At 46.7% G+C, this 20,786-nt stretch overlaps 2 protein-coding genes across 2 annotated transcripts in view; one reads left to right on the top strand and one right to left on the bottom strand.

Moving 5' to 3' along the window:
- tnn (tenascin N) overlaps positions 1 to 12,890 on the top strand; it is a gene marked incomplete at both ends in the record, with an annotated part of 28,468 nt that extends 15,578 nt beyond the window's left edge. Inside the window, 10 exons of the mRNA XM_080546892.1 lie at positions 2,563 to 2,826; positions 3,252 to 3,515; positions 4,588 to 4,851; positions 5,312 to 5,442; positions 5,835 to 5,973; positions 6,347 to 6,498; positions 7,521 to 7,617; positions 7,850 to 8,014; positions 8,496 to 8,659; positions 12,753 to 12,890. Coding sequence (XP_080403018.1) covers positions 2,563 to 2,826; positions 3,252 to 3,515; positions 4,588 to 4,851; positions 5,312 to 5,442; positions 5,835 to 5,973; positions 6,347 to 6,498; positions 7,521 to 7,617; positions 7,850 to 8,014; positions 8,496 to 8,659; positions 12,753 to 12,890 — 1,778 coding nt within the window. The remainder of the gene's footprint in view (positions 1 to 2,562; positions 2,827 to 3,251; positions 3,516 to 4,587; positions 4,852 to 5,311; positions 5,443 to 5,834; positions 5,974 to 6,346; positions 6,499 to 7,520; positions 7,618 to 7,849; positions 8,015 to 8,495; positions 8,660 to 12,752) is intronic.
- Positions 12,891 to 20,073: 7,183 nt separating this feature from the next.
- Positions 20,074 to 20,490, bottom strand: kiaa0040 (KIAA0040 ortholog; the record flags this gene model as incomplete). Its single annotated transcript, XM_080546891.1, has 1 exon — positions 20,074 to 20,490. The coding sequence occupies one exon, from the start codon at positions 20,488 to 20,490 to the stop codon at positions 20,074 to 20,076; it is 417 nt and encodes a 138-aa protein (XP_080403017.1).
- Between the last annotated feature and the right edge of the window lie 296 nt (positions 20,491 to 20,786).

Below are 20,786 nucleotides of genomic sequence, written 5' to 3'. Positions count from 1 at the left end.
TAGTAAATCTACTCTTGGCCATCAAGGTTGCTCCAGCAACAACATCACCGACCACCAGAGCTGCTGTTTCAGATTAGGGCCTAATCTCTTCCCACTGTGAAATCCCAAGTCCCGACACTCTTAAGCGACCGGCGTCTGTTCCGTTGAATTGTAGAGTCGAGGAACAGACGTCTCCTGCTGTTCTCTTACAGGGTTGTTTGATATGGGAAGTTGGTTTGGTCGGTGGGTTGGTTGGGTCGGTTGGTGTATTGGCTTACTCATGGGGGGGCTCCTCGGTTGGTTAGAGACAACGGCTGGAACAGACGTGCTAGCGCGACGCTAACATCTGAACATCTGAGGGAGGAGGGTGAAACTCGAGTGCTGCTCAAATGCTCTCCTCTCCCTCTCCCCGCTTCCTCTGTCGACCGGTTGAAGGGTTTAGGGTTGAAGGGTTTAGGGGTGCAGGATGGGTGGGGGCAGCTGAACCGTGGCACCGGGCTGTGGGAAGTGGAGCTGTTGGAGCCTCTGGAGGCCTCTGTGCACCAGGGCCGGTGGAGGCTGGTGGAACCGTTCGGTACTGTGATTGGAACCGTTCCTCATTCGGTTCAGAGCGTTACAATGAGCGCCCCTGTCCTCCATTTTTCTACCTCCACCGGCCTCCCCCTGCGCTCCGACGCTCATTTACGAACGCACCTCTAGATGAAGTCTGTTCTTAGACTACTAGAAAGCGTCTTCAGTGGAGAGTCCAACATTAAAAAAGCGCAATTACTGTAAGTCTAGGCCTTGGGTTCATCTGTGTCTGAGAAACCGTTGCATGCCTTTCTAGTGTCTGATACTTGCATTATATCAGACCTGCCTTGAAAAGTATTCCATATACTTTCCAATACTTTGAGCATTTTCTTTCGCCGATTCATTACATTGGTTCTCAATCAAGCACAGCTACAGTTGAAGTGGGAAGTTTACATACACTTAGATTGAAGTCATTAAAACTAATCTTTTATCCACTCCGCAGATTTCATTTTAACTATACTTTTGGCAAGTCGGTTAGGACATCTACTTTGTGCATGACACAAGTAATATTTCCAACAATTGTTTACAGACAGATTATTTCACTTATAATTCATTATATCACCATTCCAGTTGGTCAGAAGTTGACATACTAAGTTGACTGTGCCTTTAAACAGCATGGAAAACTCCAGAAAATGATTTCATGGCTTTAGAAGCTCCAGATACTCTGATTTGAGTCAATCAGGAGGTGTACCTGTAGGTGTATTTTAAGGCCTACCTTCAAACTCAACATGGGGAAATCAAAAGAAATCAGCCAAGACCTCAGGGGAAAAAAATGTGTGGACCTCCACAAGTCTGGTTCATCCTTGGGAGCAATTTCCAAACGCCTGAACTAAGGTACCACGTTCATCTGTGCAAACAATAGTACGCGAGTATAAACACCATGGGACCACGCAGCCGCCATACCACACAGGAAGGAGACGCGTTCTGTCTGAGATGAACGGACTTTGGTACGTTGTGGACCTTGTGAAGATGATGGAGGAAACAGGTTTAAACGTATCTATATCCACAGTAAAACAAAAAGTCCAATATCGTCATAAACTGAAAGGCCGCTCAGCAAGGAAGAAGCCACTGCGCTCCAAAACCACCATCAAAAAGCCAGACTACAGTTGGCAACTGCACATGGGGACAAAGATCTTGCTTTCGGGAGAAATGTCCTTTGGTCTGATGGAACTAAAATAGAACTCTTTGGCCATAATGACCACCATTATGTTTGTAGGAAGAAGGGGGAGGCTTGCAAGCTGAAGAACACCATCCCGATCGTGAAGCACGGGGGAGGCAGCATCATGTTGTGGGGGTGCTCCGCTGCAGGAGGGACTGGTGCACTTCACAAAATAGATGGCATCACGAGGAAGGAAAATGATGTGAATATATTGAAGCAACATCTCGAAACACCAGCCAGGAAGTTAAAGCTTGATCGCAAATGGGTCTTCCAAATGGACAATGACCCCAAGCATACTTCCAAAGTTGTGGCACAATGGCAAGGTTTTGGAGCGGCCATCACAAAGCCCTAGCTTCAATCTTATAGAACATTTGTGAGCAGAATGTTTCCTGCTTTGTTGTTTGAGAGGAATGGACCAAAATTCCACCAACTTCTTGTGGGGCGCTTGTGGAGGGCTCGAAACGTTTGAAGTGAAACAATCTAAAGGCAATGCTACTAAATATTAACTAAGTGTAGGTAAACTTCTGACCCACTGGGGATGTGATGAAAGAAATAAAAGCTGAAATAAATCATTCTCTATACTACTATTCTGACATTTCACATTCTTAAAATAAACTAGTGATCCAAACTGACCTAACACAGGGAATGTTTACTAGGATTAAATGTCAGGAACTGTGAAACACTGAGTTTAAATGTATTTGTCTAAGGTGTATGTAAACTCCCAACTTCAACTGTCAGTATTTGCAATAACCTAAAATACTATTTGAACCCAGGTCTGCATGATATGTACTGAAACGACTGCACAGTATGGATCTACTCACACTAATGGCTAACCCCCCCCCCCCCCCCCCCAGATCTAGACGCCCCTACTAACCTCTTGACCAGAGAGGTGACGGAGGACACGGCCACAGTGACGTGGGACAGAGTCCAGGCAGACATCGATGGCTACATGATCAGCTACAGCTCCTCTGAGGGCTCCAGTGGGGAGATCCCTGTGGGGGCAGACAGCGCCTCCTACAGGCTGACCGGCCTGAAGCCTGGAGTCATCTACACAGTCTACATCTGGGCCGTCAAGGGCTCCCGGGCCAGCGCGAAGAGTTCCACAGAGGCCGAGACAGGTCAATAACTTGGGTCATCACTTACAGGGTCAGAGGGCGTTTAGGTTTGGACATGGGAGAGGAGAAAGGTCGCTCGCTTGTGTCGTAACTCAGCGGGTCAGGAACATGGTTGTTAGAAGAGGAAGTCTTTGCTAGAACAGGAAGTCTTTGTGGGGAATAGGGGTCAACTGGGGATAGTTGAGTCTTGTTCCCTTTTCATTTTGATGGGTTGCACGAATGCATTATTAATCAATCAAACCTGCTGCATGAACCAGTTGAGTAGTTTATTAACCCCTTAAGTAGTGTATTAACCTCTTGAATAGTGTATTAACCTCTTGAATAGTGTATTAACCTCTTGAATAGTGTATTAACCTTCTGAATAGTGTATTAACCTGATGAGTAGAGTATTAACCAGTTTGACTACTAACCCCCCCCCCCCCCCCCAGATCTAGACGCCCCTACTAACCTCTTGACCAGAGAGGTGACGGAGGACACGGCCACAGTGACGTGGGACAGAGTCCAGGCAGACATCGATGGCTACATGATCAGCTACAGCTCCTCTGAGGGCTCCAGTGGGGAGATCCCTGTGGGGGCAGACAGCGCCTCCTACAGGCTGACCGGCCTGAGGCCTGGAGTCGTCTACACAGTCTACATCTGGGCCGTCAAGGGCTCCCGGGCCAGCGGGAAGGCTAACACAGAGGCCGAGACAGGTCAATAACTTGGGTCATCACTTACAGGGTCAGAGGGCGTCATGGACATGGGTCTCAGTGAGCAGAAAGATCACTAGGCTTGTGTCGTAACTCTGAGGGTCAGAAACATGGTTGTTAGGACAGGAAGTCTTTGGTAGAACAGGAAGTCTTTGTGGGGAATAGGGGTCAACTGGGGATAGTTGAGTCCTGTTCCCTTTTCATGTTGATGGGTTGCACGAATGCATACTTATGGCAAGACACGGCAGGTGATTAGGGTAAAAATGTTAACTAATAGATATCACCATGAAACTTCCCCAGTTATTCACTTACATTAAGACAATACTTTTGTGTATTACAAGTTTCCTGAATTCTTTTGTTTAAATATGCAAATGAGGCATTGTCTAATTAAATATACGTACATTTGCATAACATTCAAGAACAGAAATCTGAACATTGGTTAAAGCCATTCTTGTTTCATCTTGTTGACATATTAGAGTCAAAGGCTTTTACTCAGGGGATTTTGGATATCTCTTTTTATCACTCCATAAATCAGAAAATACTGTCAACAGCCATAAAAAGTAAATTTTCATTTTTAAGAATAAAATGTTACATACATCATGCTATGAATGATATATTAACAAACCCCTGTGTAAAAGCCTAGAAAGGAATAAAACGGGAAAGTTTGGTTTATGTAAATGCTACTGAAGGGAGATTTCTGGCTCAGAGTATGAGAAAAAACTCATTTTGAGAAAACGGCCTTTATAATTGGTGAATTTAGGAGAATATCCAGACACACAGAGAAAGTATAGTAAAATAAACACCTAAATGTGTATTTTGGACGTCTTCTTTCCACTAGTGTGAAAGAAGACATGTTATGGAAGCAAAATAGCCCCCAAAAAACAACTACTATGTTTTTGCCTGCCGTGTCTCGCAATCAATCAAACCTGTCGCATTAACCAGTTGAATACTGTAGTTTATTAACCTCTTGAGTAGTTTATTAACCTCTTGAGTAGTGTATTAACATGTTGAGTAGTGTATTAACATGTTGAGAAGTATATTAACCAGTTTAACTACTAACCGCCCCCCCCCCCAGATCTAGATGCCCCTACTAACCTCTTGACCAGAGAAGTGACGGAGGACACGGCCACAGTGACGTGGGACAGAGTCCAGGCAGACATCGATGGCTACATGATCAGCTACAGCTCCTCTGAGGGCTCCAGTGGGGAGATCCCTGTGGGGGCAGACAGCGCCTCCTACAGGCTGACCGGCCTGAGGCCTGGAGTCATCTACACAGTCTACATCTGGGCCGTCAAGGGCTCCCGGGCCAGCGGGAAGGCTAACACAGAGGCCGAGACAGGTCACTAAACCCTAATTCACACCACAGAGCCGAACCGAGAAGAGCTGAGCCAAGCTGAGCTGAACTGGGCTGGTTAGGCATCCGCCATAGTTGCTAAAACAGTGTTGGAAAGGACGATTCGAGAGGGAAATTAATCTGTATCTTGTTCTCGCTTCGTCTGAATGTCTGTTGACTTTAGTAACACCACGCACTGTCTACATAATCATGTCTTTTGCACTTATCAGGGGGGCAAACTTGTCACCTTTTAGCCGTTTTAGCTGTTCTTACCTCAAAAAATAAGTCAACAATTTTCATAAATGTTCTTTGTTTAAAAAAAAAAAAAAAAAAGAGAAAATCACCTTTTTGGGCCATCACCACCAGTTTGCATCCCTGACTATGACACTTGGCATTCTATCTGGTTTAGATGCCAAACTACGTTTTAGTTTAATCTAATCTTATCTTTTGTCCCTTCCCCCAACAGAGATCGACGCACCTAAGAACCTGGGGTCGTCAGAGGTCCAGACGGAGACCGCCACCGTGACCTGGTCGGCTCCTCTGGCTGACATCGACGGCTACGTCCTCACCTACAGGTCTGAGGACGGCAGCGTGGAGGTACTGGGACTCTTACTAACTTACTAACTCACCAGCGGAGGATGGCCTCATCCGGGCCTCCTGTGTAAACTCACACATCACTATTGGTTGTAATGATAGAGGAAGAGCTGGGCAAATTTGAGCTATACTATAGAAATTCATAGAGTTTCATAGAGCATTTATAGAGAAATGAATGCTCTTCTTCATATAACATAGATTTTGATCCTACTTGATCATTTTGTTATTATTGTTTAGCTTTTAGTACTGCGGCAGTTACGGCTGATGTGCATAATGTGCTGAAAACATCTCAGTGCTAGACTACTGACCTCTAGTGGCCAAATGTTGGAACTGCGTCTTGGACGAACTGACTAACGTCTCAGCCAGTGACCGTCACCCCTCTGTGTTGTGAGCAGGCGGTGGAGAAGCGTCTGCGGGCAGGAGAGAGCAGGTTCGCTATGTCAGGCCTGGAGATGTCCAAGGGATACATCGTCACACTGCTCGCCTACAAAGGATCCAAGAGAAGCAGGGTGGTGGAGACCGTATTCACAACAGGTACCACTGTGACTTCTATCATCTATCTTATCTCTAGGTTATACTAGTCTGACCCAGAGACCACTTGAGTTTGATTCGTAATGTCTGGCTCTCCTCCAATCTTCTAGTTGACAGAATTTTCCCTTTACCTGAGAACATTCAGAGTCAGGGCCACATGCAGTAATGTCTCGCTCCTTTCTCCTTTTCTAATGAATCTAATCACATTTCCTCCCCTACACCAGACATAACCAATGACCAGTGACCAGTAACCAGTGACCAGTAACCATCACCAGTGTCCATGAAATGAAGGACTTATCACTTGACACTTGAATTCAGCTCTTTTAGTTTCCTTTAAACTCGTTTAAACATATCACTGTACTCTTCCCCTTCGCAGTCGGGGTGTCGTACCCCTTCCCGATGGACTGTTCTCAGATCATGAAGAACGGAAACAGCAAGAGCGGCATCTACACCATCTACATCAACAACGACCGCACCAGGCCCATAGAGGTGTACTGTGACATGACCACTGATGGAGGAGGCTGGCTGGTAGGTGGAACAAGGGCCCTTTGCTTACTGTCAGGTTGTTGAATTGTACAGAATCAGAATCACTTTTATTTTACACAAGAGTAAAATGATTTGCCTTCAGTTCCTCAACATTGGCACTGCAGAATCAAGATACAAAATCACAATAACAAAGTAAAATAAGTAATAAGTAATGTAAAACAAGCAGCACTCTTTGAGGGGGGATGAGAGGATATGGCACCCCCCCCCTGAAATAAAAACAGTTAAAATCATCCCCCTTCTAAAACTGATATCCCCCCTTTCCATCCCTTATGTCATTTTATCAATGAACGTGGTATTACTGCTATTCCAACATTTAGTTTTGCGCATATTGAGTAAAATACTGTGGGTGAGGGGGCACGCACACATGCAATGACATTTTTACCAAGTCACGGACACTGAAGTCACTGACACTGTGGGGATGCAAAAATTGTCCCCATATGATAAAATCCACCAATCCCCCCTGATTTTCTTTTACAACTTGAGTACTGAAAACAAGTAATAATCATGTAATAAAGTGATAGTCGTAACCAGTCGTACTACACAGTGTAGTCAATAGTGGCTAAATGCTACAGAATGAAGGCACACTTTAGATACATCATGAAATGTGGATGAATTCAGTGGCAGTATCAATGTATTGTGTGTGCCACTGTGAAGCTGAAGGCCAATGTCTCCATTGTGTGGACGATAATGCTTTTCCTATTCAGTTATTATATTCTGTATATTCTGACGATCATGTTTTTCCTACTCGGTTCTATTCTGTTGTGTTCTATTCTCTTCCTGTTTTCACCCTCTGTGGATGTGAGGTCAGCTATTGTTTGATAGCGGCTCTGTTCATAACAGAGCTAGGCCTACTTCACGTTATTAAGTATCCCACATGATTTTTTTCATCTTCCGTTCACCTGTAATCTCAGTCCTATCAACTGTTAATCAACGTCAATTGTGAATCAACTTCTATTGTGTGAATACAAAGCGCCTAGTGTGACCTCCGCTCCGTCCCTCTCCAGGTTATACAGAGACGCAACAACGGAAAGCTGGACTTCATGAAGCGCTGGAGGCAGTACATCGAGGGCTTCGGCAACATGACGGACGAGTTCTGGCTAGGTCAGTACGACGAACGCGCTACCGTATGACTCAGCTCCTGTATCTTAATCACGTTTATGTCCCTATTCACTAATGAATCACCAGCTGGAGTGTAGCAGGTTCACATAAGAAAATATCTATTATCGAAGCTTTCGTTTTACGATGCTTTTGTCAGTCTTTCAAGGCTATATAGAATGGAAACGTGCATGTATGATGTTGATCTAAGAAGGTGCGTCTCTGATTTAAATCCCAGGTCTCGGAAAGATCTACGACCTGACCAACACACCGACTCAGTACGAGGTGAGGTTCGACCTGGGCCTGGGGTCAGAGAGGGCCTACGCCGTCTACGACAACTTCAAGATCGCCCCCGTCAAGCAGAAGTTCAAGCTGACCGTCGGGAACTATAGAGGAAACGCTGGTGAGTCTATCCTCTAAGCACTGTGACCACCAACGGCCCCTGGTCCTAACCTCGGTCCTAGCATAGATGACTTTTTCTTATGATGACTGATGGATAGATGATTCACCTACTCAGACAAATGTATTTGTCGTAAGTCTCTTTGGATAAAGGCGTCTGCTAAATGCCAAAAGTATACATGTACATATTAGTTTTGTAATTAATTTAATTCAATTCTATCTATTCCATTCCATTCCATTTACGTCTAGTGTAGTGTCTAGTGTAGTTTATTTTTCTGTCTATTCAGCCGATAATACACAAAGCAACATTCTACGACACACGACACAAACCTAAGCCTCCACACACTAATCCATTATCACAAGTCTGTTGAATCGTTGTTTTTCTTTTTTGAACTTCTTTTAATGCTCTTATGCTCTACCATTCTTCAACGGTTTGGCTTCCTGTGTCCTCTCATAATACAGAACATTGTACCTATGTTTCACAGGCGACGCCATGACCTACCATCAAGGCCGCCCCTTCTCCACGGTCGACAACGACAATGATATCGCCCTCGGCAACTGCGCGCTGACTCACCGCGGCGCCTGGTGGTACAAGAACTGCCACCTCGCCAACCTCAACGGCAAATTCGGCGACCAGAGACACAGCATGGTGAGGAACCACTGTGGCAGTTTGGCCTTTTGGTGGAATAATAAGAGAAGTTTACTGCCTCCTCCAGCAGATGGCGCCGTACTGATGTGGAATCATTGCTGTGCGAGACTAGCCTGCTAAAAGCACGACATGGAAGTCTGTAGTACTCTGTACCTGACTTTAGAGGCTGGGGAGGTCGTGTTGGTTGACTGTGAGTTGATTGACAAGGGAGGTCAAGGAGAGAGCTGTTTAACATGGGAGTGAATGAGTTGTTTAACATGGGAGTGAATGACAGAGTTACTTAACATGGGATTGAATGAGAGTCGCTTAACATGGGAGTGAAGGAGGGAGTTCTGAGGACGCAGCGCTCCGAGTGTACCACGTTAGCCTGGCTTCAGCTAGACTAGTGGAGGTTTACAACCACTCTCTCTGATTGTTTTTTTTAGATGGCAATGCCCTCAATCTATCAGTTCTCATGAAGATAGATGTGTTTCTCCCCTTTCTGGAAAGCAATGTAAAAGCAAGAGTTTACTGCTGCAAAGTTCCATTTGCAGGAAACCTAATAAGAAAGTGTTATTCCGTCTGCCAAGGAGACTGTTGAAGGAAATAAGAGGGAATTGTTACGTCCCATCAAATTATACAACAGCTGCTGATGGAGGTTGTTCATTTATTTGGTTGCGCTTTTTTATTTGTTCCCCCCCCCCCCAAAAGTGTCAGATACTAAACCAAGGCCCATTCATGCCTATTGTAACTTAAGTCAAAGCAGATTTTCGAGGATTTTTACTCCTGGAGCAGTTAGGGGTTAAGTGCCTTGCTCAAGGGCACAACGGCAGTGGTAGGATACCTTAGATATGATGCCAGCCACCCTCCAGTCACCAGTTCACATCCGGCTCCCTCCTGAGGCGGGGATCGAACCAGCGACCTTACCAATTGCTGGCTGGCCTCTAACGCCTAGGATACCTGCCACCCAACTAACAACCAGAGAACACCTTTGTGTCAACACTCTGGCCACTGCGGGTTCTGTAACACGGTGCACTGTGGGAGATGTAGTTGTGGAGTGGGTAGGGTTGTCAACTATCCCATATTAGCCGGGATGTCCCGCATTTTGGGCTGGATGAATATACGCAACCTCCCTTGTCCCGTGTATTCATCCAATCACAGGCCCCCTCATGCGTACGTACAGCGTAAATGCGCCAATTCCTCCAACGCTCTCACCCCACACCCCACCATCTTTTATCCTGTATTTGGTAGTGAGAAAGTTGGCAACCCACAAGTGGGTAATACACATCTTATATTCGCATCACACACACACACACACACACACACTTGACATTAAGATTAACGAAACACAAACATTGGACGCCTGGTAGCTGTGGGAGTCGTCAAACCTGCTCGGTTCACTTGGGGGTTTTCAAAAAGGGGGGAAGGGTTACTCAGCTGCTCCCCACAACTGCGCCAATTAACTTCGCCCCTGCTGCGTCCCCTGAGCCGCTCCCATCCCTCCCTCCCTCCCTCCCCTCCCTCCCTCTCTCTCTCCCCACAGTCGAGCCCGAAGCCACACCCCACGAACACAACCTTGCACTTGACAACCAGTGTTAATGAGTATGTGTCAAATCAATAATACATAAGACCACATCACACTACCACATCAGACTACAACCACATCAAAGCCATGACTGGAATGTCTTGGCCTCGTGTATTAAGTTATTTAAGCAAACATGAACGTTCTAATGTAGCTGTCTGCAACCTCTTACAGGAGGCCTATGATTAATGAACACACACACACACACACACACACACACACTAGATGAATACAATTAATCCCCTTGAGACGCCACCAAGCTGTATAGCAAAACACACACAAAGCACTTTAAATTCAAATGCAATTGAGACATTTATTAGGTGTTATTTACATCGGGGGAGGGGGGGGGTAATTCAGCTATCCAATCAGCAGTCCACGATCCTTACTCAGAGTCCTTTGTCCGTTATCCAGGGGTATTCCAAAAGCAGGTCCTCAGCCAAAACAGTTGGATACACAGGGGAGGGGAGGGGAGGTAGACAATCCAGGTCCCAGTGGGTAATCACAGATACTTCTCTACTACTTCTCTCGTGTTCGGCCAGCCCTGTCTTATCCCCAAGCCCAGGTGGCTTAACAACCCACAGGTGTGCCTCGTGTGCCTCGTTGGGGCAGGAAGTCCATATAAGGCTTGCCTCGTTGGGGCAGGAAGTCCATAAAGGCTGCAAGGTACCTCCCCTCATCGCCCCCTGCTTTCTGCAGCAATACATTATAATACCCTTAAAGAAGCACTTATTAAAACCATCACTGCACTCCGTTTACCTTTCAGTACGATAGCAAAACCACACAAAGCGCAGTAGCGCATAATGCCATAACATTAACATAACTACATAACACAACACAAGTGTGACCCGTCATCTCCAGCAACAGAAACAGACCACAAGTGAATCATTAAAACATCTCACAAGTCACTAGGGAAACATCTGGGACACTTCACTTGGAGGACACTCTTATGCAGTGTTATGAAGCCTTATGAAGTCTTGTATAGAACCCGTAGACAGTCATAGAACTAGAAAGCGCTCTTATCCAGAGAGACTTATTTATTTAAATAATTTCTAAAACCCACAAAAAGTGCTGTGCCACATCATATACGACACTAATCCTCACTGCCAACAAAAAATGCAAACGTGAGCTACTCCATCATCTCCAACCACAGACGACAGACCACAGTGACTCATTAAAACCTCTAAAAGCATGCTGGGATAAAACACTTCCTGAACCTCTCAGTGGAACGCCTGGGTCGTCATCCGTCATCACCGGCCTCGGTTCCACCATTCATCATCTGCCTCAGTTGGGTCATTTGCTCTGTTCAGCAAGTCGGGTAGGACTGCAGAGTCACTACTTATCTTCCGCCGTAGATTGAAGACCTCCATCTCTTCAGGCTACATCTTAACTTGACCCCTCCTGAAGACCTCCTCATCCCCACGACCTCTCTGGACAGTTTCCTCTACGATAAATAAATAATAATAATAATAATGATTAAGTAATTCCTCCTTCTTCTAACATTGTGACTGCCAATGCCCCCCCCCGGTCATAGCATAGTTACTTTACTTTATTACTTTATTACTTTTTGACTGATGGACAGATGATTCCCTTACTTAGACAAAATGTGTTGTAAGTCGCTTTGGATAAAGGCGTCTGCTGAATTCCAAAATTGTCAAAAGTAATGTAAACGGATAACTCATCTCTCTCCAAGACGTTGATTCGCCAACCAATCAGCAGCAAGAGTAGCTCCAACTCCAACGAGAAGAATCCTTGCCACCGTTCCACCTACACATATTTTATTCCTGAGGGACACTACAGACAATCCTCCATCTGGGACATAAATCTGTAGCTCCCTCGTTCAGTCCATCTTCTGCTGTGTAATTCTGCAGGGGAACCTCTAGGTGTCGCTGTTCTACACTGTAATGTAGAACACTGTCTACACTGTAATAATGTGACACAGTATAGAGGCCCTCAGGGTCTGTGTGTGCCTCGATGTTTCCAGTAGACACAACATGACCCTCACTGTCTAGTGTGTGTGTGTGTGTGTGTGTGTGTGTGTGTGTGTGTGTGTGTGTGTGTGTGTGTGTGTGGCTGTTGGTGTGTGTGTTCTCCTGCACCATCCCACAGCTGTTAATCAACAGAACATTGCGGGGAGAACGCTTTGTTGTTTGAATCCCAGATTTGGGCAGAAGGGAGTTCCATATTTAGCTCTTTTTATTTATTTTTCTTTTTTTTAGTTGGCAGATAGTTGCTTGATTGCTCATCAGTGCGTGTTTTTTCACATTTATTTTGTCGTTTATAATGTCTCCTTACGGGGCTAATCCTCAATGTCTCAATGAATACATATATGGATATAAGCATAAATAACATGTACTGTATAGTGGATCAAGTCTTAAACTTAATCCTAGACTAAAAAGCATCTTCAATACAGATTTAACATTGAAAGTGTGATTTAGTCCAGGACTAGGCCTTAAGTCTTGTCTGTGAAACCGGACACTTCTACCGTGTCTGATTTGTTAACGTGTGGTTGTACCTCTCCTCCTCCGCCACCAGGGGGTGAACTGGGAGCCGTGGAAGGGCCACCTCACGTCTCTGGACGCCACCGAGATGAAGATCCGCCCGGTGGGAGCAGCGAGGAAGAGGAGGTCGCTGGCGGCCCGCAACAAGAGCAGGACGCCTCAGGCCAAGTAGAACCCACCTCTGACGACGACTAGGAGGCGCTACGGAAACATCTGGAAGCGCGTTCTCATGAAGTGTTGTAGCCTTGTAAACGTGGTGTTTCCATGGTACCTCATACAGACAGAACCATAGAATACTATGACACTACAACCATAGCAACACTATGACACTACAATCATAGCAACCATAGAACGCTATGACACTACAACCATAGCAACCATAGAACACTATGACACTACAACCCTAGCAACCATAGAACGCTATGACACTGCAGCAATAAGGCTGTATTGAGGTCTGGTATGTAGGACAGCTAAGACCCTACCTGTGCCTTAAATAACTGCATCTGTACGGTAGTGTGCATGCTTATAAGGCTTTATAACACTTCATGAGAGGGCGCTCGGAAAGTCAAGTGTTACTGAAACCTAGTTTTTCCAAACCAGGCATTAAAACTATAACTTCACATCAGGAACTTAACTACAGATACTGTATAACACGCCTTCTCTAACGTACCTGTGGCTGCAGCTACATACGTCCTTATTAGGAATAGGATATTTGTATTATATTTGTTTATTTCATATATATATAAATATGTATATGATAAAGAACAAGTGAACTGCAACATTCACTGTATAGTATTATCACACGGGCATTGGGAGGACCGACTTTTTAATTCTTTTGGATTTTATTTTCTAAAGCGAACTAACTGTCGCCTATGTGTTTGGGGGGATTCTGTCTGAAAGGACCCCTTCTTGCAGGCTACTTCCTTACTTACTTAATCCTCTCCAGCCCTTTCTGAGAGACAAGGCCTCAGTGACGTCTCTCCCCCCCCCCCCCCCCCCCCGGGCCCCTGACAGCATGTTGTGCCTCGCGCCCAGAGAGGCTCTCAGGCTGCCAGCTTCCTCCTTCTCTGCGCCCTCGCACCAGGTGGTCTCAAGCCTTCTCCTTCTTCTTGCAGGTGTAGATAATTAGCTAACGACCTGCGTCTCGTGTGATTACCGACGGAGACCGGCTCCTCGTCATAAGACGTGCCAAAAAGCCTCCTCAGCACCCGTCGGCTCCTATTAGGCGATAATAAGATACTGTAGATGACCCAAAAACGTCACGTTTTTTAGAGTAGATATTATTCCCTGGTTCTTTTCAGTAGCGTAGAGCTCTTTCTTCTTATGTTGTAAGGTTCCCTCCCTCTGAAGGTCACACGCTGCCGCCCCCCCCCCCCCGCCCGCCCCCCAAGCCTTTTCTCAATTAGATTTCTAATTTCAGAAGTCATGCATAGAAATACATAAATGTATGGTAATGTTCTTCTCCGCTTGTACGATTGTCTATTGTTATTTGTTTGTTGTTGTTGTTTTGTTGTTGTTGTTGTATTTTATTCATGCCACACATTTTTCAGAGAAATAAAGTCCCGTGAAATAAAACACTTTCAGCACTATAATATGTTCCTTCTGTGAGTGAGTCAGCGTGACTATTTGAATGAAACATGGGATGTGTTCTGATCTATCGGGGTAATCCTGGTTCCCGACACACTACACAGGGAGACTCTGCCCGGGGAACTACGCTCACCTAACACTTTGCTCTCAGAACAGCCTCAATTCTTCATGGCATTGACTCCACAAGATGTCGGAAACATTCCTTTGAGATTGTGGTCCGTGATGACGTGATTGCATCACACAATTACAGATTACAGATTTCTCAGGTGCAACTTTTCAAGCTGTGAGTCTCCCGTTCATCCCAAAGATGTTCTATTGGATTCAGATCCGGTGACTGGGAAGGCCACTGAAGAACACTGAACTCACATCGCACAGGCTGCCTCTGCCCAGGGAACTATGTAGTGAACTGACTAGTACTGACTGACCTGCAGCTTCATCAAACTGGGACACAAGTGACATATCTTTCCATCACCCACACAACAGACACAGCAACAAAAGATCTTCATCAGACATGTATGCTAAGAGAGTGTATTTTGCTAATGTGAGCCCATCCTCCAAATTCTACCTCCACCAGCCTCCTCTGGTGCCTCCCTAGTCATATCAGGTGTGAATGAGTTGAACTCTCCCTCTCCCTCTCCCTCTCCCTCTCCCTACCTCTCCCTCTCCCTCTCCCTCTCCCTCTCCCTCTCCCTGTCCCTCTCCCTCTACCTCTCCCTCTCCCTCTCCCTCTCTCTCTCTCCCTCTCCCTCTCCCTCTCCCTCTCCCTCTCCCTCTCCCTACCTCTCCCTCTCCCTCTCCCACACTACTCTACCGCAAGTATCCTAACACAACTTGAGGTTTCTCTGCTCCCCATCACCCTCCAGAGCTGTCATCACTAAAGCACTCCCATCTACTGCTGAGAAGTCATTTGCATACATACGACGCAACTGGGTGTGAATAATTATTATGGAAGAGATGCTCACACCGAAGAGATATTCACACTTACAGCCAGAGATGTTCCTGTAGTAGAACATCCTTCCTGGAAGGAACCCTTTCGGTTCCCCTGTAGAACCCCAAAAGGGTTCTATAAAAGGGTTCTCCTACAGGGACACCTGAAGAACTTTTTTTAGGGTAGAATGTTGCAGGCCAGGTCCATTGCATGTCTAACTCCTAACTGTTGAATATTCTAGCTCGGCTTTGAAACGTCTAGCAGAAGAGCACTTGGCATTGATTCAGAGAGGCATTGATGCAGCACACACACACACACACACACACACACACACACACACACACACACACATACACATACACATACACACACCCACACACACACTCTCACAGACACACACACACACACACACACACACACACATTATATGCACACTGATTGCAAATTACTAAGGAGATCTGTTCCTGTAACAACAGTGCGGGCGGAGAGCCTGTTAATGGTGAAGGGAACGAAAGGCAGGGACGTGGGAGTGACACACACTCACATACGTGCACACACACACACACACACACACACAGACACGCATGCCTGCACACACACACACACACACACACACAGACACACATGCCTGCACACACACGCACGCATGCACGCACACACACACGTGCACACACACACACACACACACACACAAGAAAAACACACTTTTAGTCTGAATATGATTCCAATAAGTACCCTATCATTTATGGCCTTCAAGTCCATACCTGCTGGCTTCAGCGTCGTGTGACTAAGAGGAAGCTTGTGTTTGGTTTTGATAACGTCGGCGTTCTGTATCAGTTCAGTGTGGTTGGGTTGGTGTCCGAGTGTGTTTAGTCTTCCAGTGAACACGGAGGGAGATTGATAAGCTTGTTTAGACCTGTGTGGACCTATCAGCAGAGTGCATCACCTGACAAGCAGTGAGCATTGACTGAATCACCAGTGGAGTGTGTGTGTGTGTGTGTGTGTGTGTGTGCGTGCATGCGTGCGTGTGTGTGTGTGCACGCATGTGGCGCGCGTGTGTGATTGTATGTGTGCGTGTGTGTGAGTGAGTGTGTGTGCGCATGTGTGTGTGTGTGCACGTGTGGTGTGTGTGTGTTATTGTGTGCCCGTGCGTGTGTGATTGTATGTGTGTGTGTGCACGTGTGGTGTGTGTGTGTATTACTGTGCACCCGTGCGTGTGTGTGTATGCATGTCTGGGTGTGTGTGTGTATAACGTTGATCCGTTTTTTTTTTCCATGAGTGGTCGCCCTTCCCGTGGCCCATTCTAACAAGGCCTGTTTGTTTAGGCGTGGGTGGGGCGGCGGGGTGTGGTGTGTCATGGTGAGGACGGAGGCCAATAGGAGAAGCCCGTGAGACAGTTTCCACTGCATGTCTGAGCCCCGCTCTCCACTGTCTGAGCCAGCAGGACTGCACAGCATATGCACACACACACACACACACAGACACACACACACACATATACACACACAGACAGACACACACACAGAGACACACACAGAGACAGACAGACACACACACACACACACGCACACGCACTCACGCACACACACACAGACACACACACAGAGACAGACAGACACACACACACACGCACACGCACTCACGCGCGCACACACACACACACACACACACACACACACACACACACACAGAGACATACACAGAGACACACACCACACACACACACAGACACACACAGAGACAGACACACATATACACACACACACACAGATACACACAGAGATAGACAGACACACACACGCGCACGCACACACGCACCCACACCCACACACACACCCACACGCACACGCACACGCACACACAGGCTTAGAAACAGCATACGTCATGTATGTCTAAGCCATAGATAGATATATACAGTAGAATGGCCAGACCACCGTTAATGGCTAGATCGCTATCAGCGTTAAGAATAGCAATAGCACACGCACACACACACATACATACACACACAGGCTTAGAAACAGCAAACGTCATGTATGTCTAACTCTAAGCCATAGATAGATATATACAGTAGATTGGCCAGACCACCCTTAATGGCCAGATCGCTATCAGCGTTAAGAATAGCAATAGAGAAAATGTCAACGTGTGTCAGGGGAGGCAGAAATCGGAGGACGGCGGTTCATTGTAGTACGAATCGAACGCACGTGCTTTAGATAAAAGCGTCAGCTAAATGTCATACTATATATATATATATATATATATTTATACAGTATACGGTATACAGGTGTTATACCATTACTCATTTCATTCCATGTATGACATTTCGACCACCACCGGCCTCCCCTGAGGCGTCTACAGTAGATACTGTATCACACTCCCAGACGCTAGTTGGCAGTTACAGCAGCAGCTATTATGTTTATAGCAACAGTAGAGGTGATAACAAAGGCGTGAACAAAACAATATTTCCTTCAATACATTAATAACATGATAACACAAGATAAACCACCGCACCACCAGACAGACAGACAGACAGACAAAAGACACAAAAAGTGCATCAATTCGGATAAACTTTGTCACCACAGATTGGAAACCGAGAATCGATTAAGTTAGAAAAATACTTTTAATCTTGTCCCTGTTTTCTCCATAGCCATGTCACTCTGTACACAAACGACAGGATGAATAATTAATATATTATTAATCACTAATTAATTAATCATTATTAATCCTATTGATGCAGTCACCAAGTAGTAGGCGTATGGAGCCCATGGAACTTGAAAAATGATTGCCTCAGCACTTCCTGTCCTGTAACAATAACACAACAGCGAGGATACATGTTCTCATGCATAATTGGTCCTGATCAAAGCTTCCCCTTGCGATAGCCGCTTCTTCTACGCCAGATTTGCTTTTCAAACAAATGGCAAATCCACCACCCACACCCCCCCGCCTCACCCACCCGCATACCCCCCCCCCGCCCCAGCCCTGATCCCCATGAATAGAAAAGGGAAAACTTCCACTGTGGTGGAAAGGAAAGAAAAAAAATATGTTCCCACCGCTATCGACTTTTTATTACAGATGAATTACCAATACTGGAGGCATGAGGGTTGCAGGGGTAAGGGTCCTGTGAGGATGGGGGAAGCGACACACACACAGTGCCCGGGGGGGGGCTGTACATTTTGTCGGGGGGGGTAATTGCTAATCAAGTATAAAATCTGCACAAAACACTTTCCTTTGTCAACGACAACGGCGGTGGAGAAAATAAACGATGATGGGGCAGAAAAGGGACACAATGGGGTTGAATCACGGCTGGGTAGGGGGACAGGAGGATGTGGACAGCGGAGCCGCCTCCCACCCTCGACGCGAGGGCCAAGCGCTATCACGAACCAATAGGGACAGTGCAAGGTAGGGGACACATTAATCTGAGGTTTAGCTAGAACACAGAACACACAGTAAACCGTCCATAAGAACTCTCATTCATCAACCACACCGGGTTGATGCGGTCACCACGGCAACACCTACCGTAAGCTAAACACGATACAATGATTGTGCGAGGTTATCGAAAGGGCAGAGAAGGGTAGTGGATTTTCACAGGGTTTCAGTTTTCAAATGTGAGATGGGGGGGTGATAACAAAACTAAACCGGCTGTTTGGGATTCCATTAACGCCACTAAAGCCGAACGGTAAGCAACAACAAGAAGAGTCAGAGCAATGTAGGTACATGGTTGTCATTGTGCAAGTGCAATCACTTTGCAAGTGCTTTTAAACTGGGAATGGCTTTAACCTATCAGAAAAGAGAAAGAGAAAGAGAATGATTTCCCTCCCTGACTCAATCACAACACCAGATTTCTGCCCTACAGCAAACACTGTGCAGTCTCTTGTCGTTGAACTCCCTGTCTCCCAAGTGTGTAATTTCACATGGGGGCTCTGAAAACCAATGTACACACACAGTTACGCACACACGCGCACAACCACTAACACACACACGCGCCTCGCAGATACGGTACGCTTAAGCATAGAGTGCCCTCCCTCTCTGTCTTTCGCACGCGCTAACACACACACACGCAAGCGGACACACACACACACACACACACACATATACACAAACACGCAAGCGGGCACATGCACACACACACACGCAAGCAGACACACACACACACACACACACACACACACACACACACACACACACACACACACACTATAAAACCATTTTTCTCTGGAGCTTTATATCTATCAGGGCCTGATCCTTCAAGCATAAAATATTATTGCATATTAAAACAGCAGTACCCAGTGTGTACCGTGCAGTCATAGAAAACAACCTCATATAAATACAAAGAAGGGAAAAACCTCATTTTTTTTATGTTTCAACGTCCCCCCGACTAGCATACTCCTTGCTCTAGTGCTAAGCCAATGCACTCCTTCATTCTACAGTGTGTGGTACAGTATGCTCCTGTGGCTGTATGAGCACAGCCCTTGTCTGTGTACTAGGCCTAACATCAGCCTAGGCCTTGTACTTAGGGCTGCCAATTGTCCCTAACTGTACTAGCCGGGAGGTCCCGTATTTTGGGCCTGGATGAATATACGGAACCTCCCTTGTCCCGTATATTCATCCAGTCACAGGCCCCGTCATGCGTACGTATAGCGTTAATGCACCAATTCTTGCAACCCCCCGTCCGTCCGTCCGTCCCGTCCTGTGCAGTGGCACGCCATCGTTTGTCCCGTATTCGGTAGTGAGGAGTTTGGCACCCCTACTAGTCTGTGTACTAGGCCTAACATCAGCCCAGGCCTAACATCAGCCCAGGCCTAACATCAGCCCAGGCCTAACATCAGCCTAGGCCTGGTCCTAACTACACCATGGTCAGGGCGACCCTGTCGGGAGTCATCGGGCCCGTCTTCACCGAGATCCACAAGTCCTCGTTCTTGGCGCTGCTGCTCTTCTTCTTCTTCTTCTCCGATTTCGCAGTGGCGGAACCTCCGCCGCCACCGCTCCCGCCGCCGTTACCGCCATTGCCGTTGCCGCGGTGGCAGCAGCAACAGTTGGCGCGGCGACAGCAGCAGCAGTGGCAGCACACCACCAAGGAAGTGAGCAGGACGATGACGGGGAGCGCGAGCAGCACCACCAGGCAGACCGTGTTGTAGACGCCCTGGTCGTGCTTGGCGGTGGCCATGCTCCACAGCTGGTTGAAGAAGTCCAGGATGTGCTGCTCCCTCCTGTCCTCCATGGCCTCCGCCGCAGACGCCGCGAACTCCGATCCGGGGGGCATTCAGGGGAAGCGGCCAATCAGCGGCGATGAATAGGGGGAAGGATAGAGGGTCGAACCAATCAGGAAAAGGCGTCGCTGCTGCTATGTACAGTATATCAGGGAGGATGTATCCGTTGGTTGTTTGACCCCCGGGGCCGAGTGTTGGTCTTTCTGTTTCCTTCAAATCCCGCTTGTGCCAGATGGACAGTGACTTACGAGTCTGGTTCTCAAGACCACTGTTCCTCGGCCAACTCCTGGCTGATGATGATTATCCGAGATAAAGACGGATATATATCTCAGAGTCAGTCCCGAGGAAT

This window comes from Nansenia antarctica, assembly GCF_963989245.1.
Source record: "Nansenia antarctica genome assembly, chromosome: 16".
Lineage (NCBI taxonomy): Eukaryota > Metazoa > Chordata > Actinopteri > Argentiniformes > Microstomatidae > Nansenia > Nansenia antarctica.
This window is presented reverse-complemented; position numbering and strand designations above follow the sequence as displayed.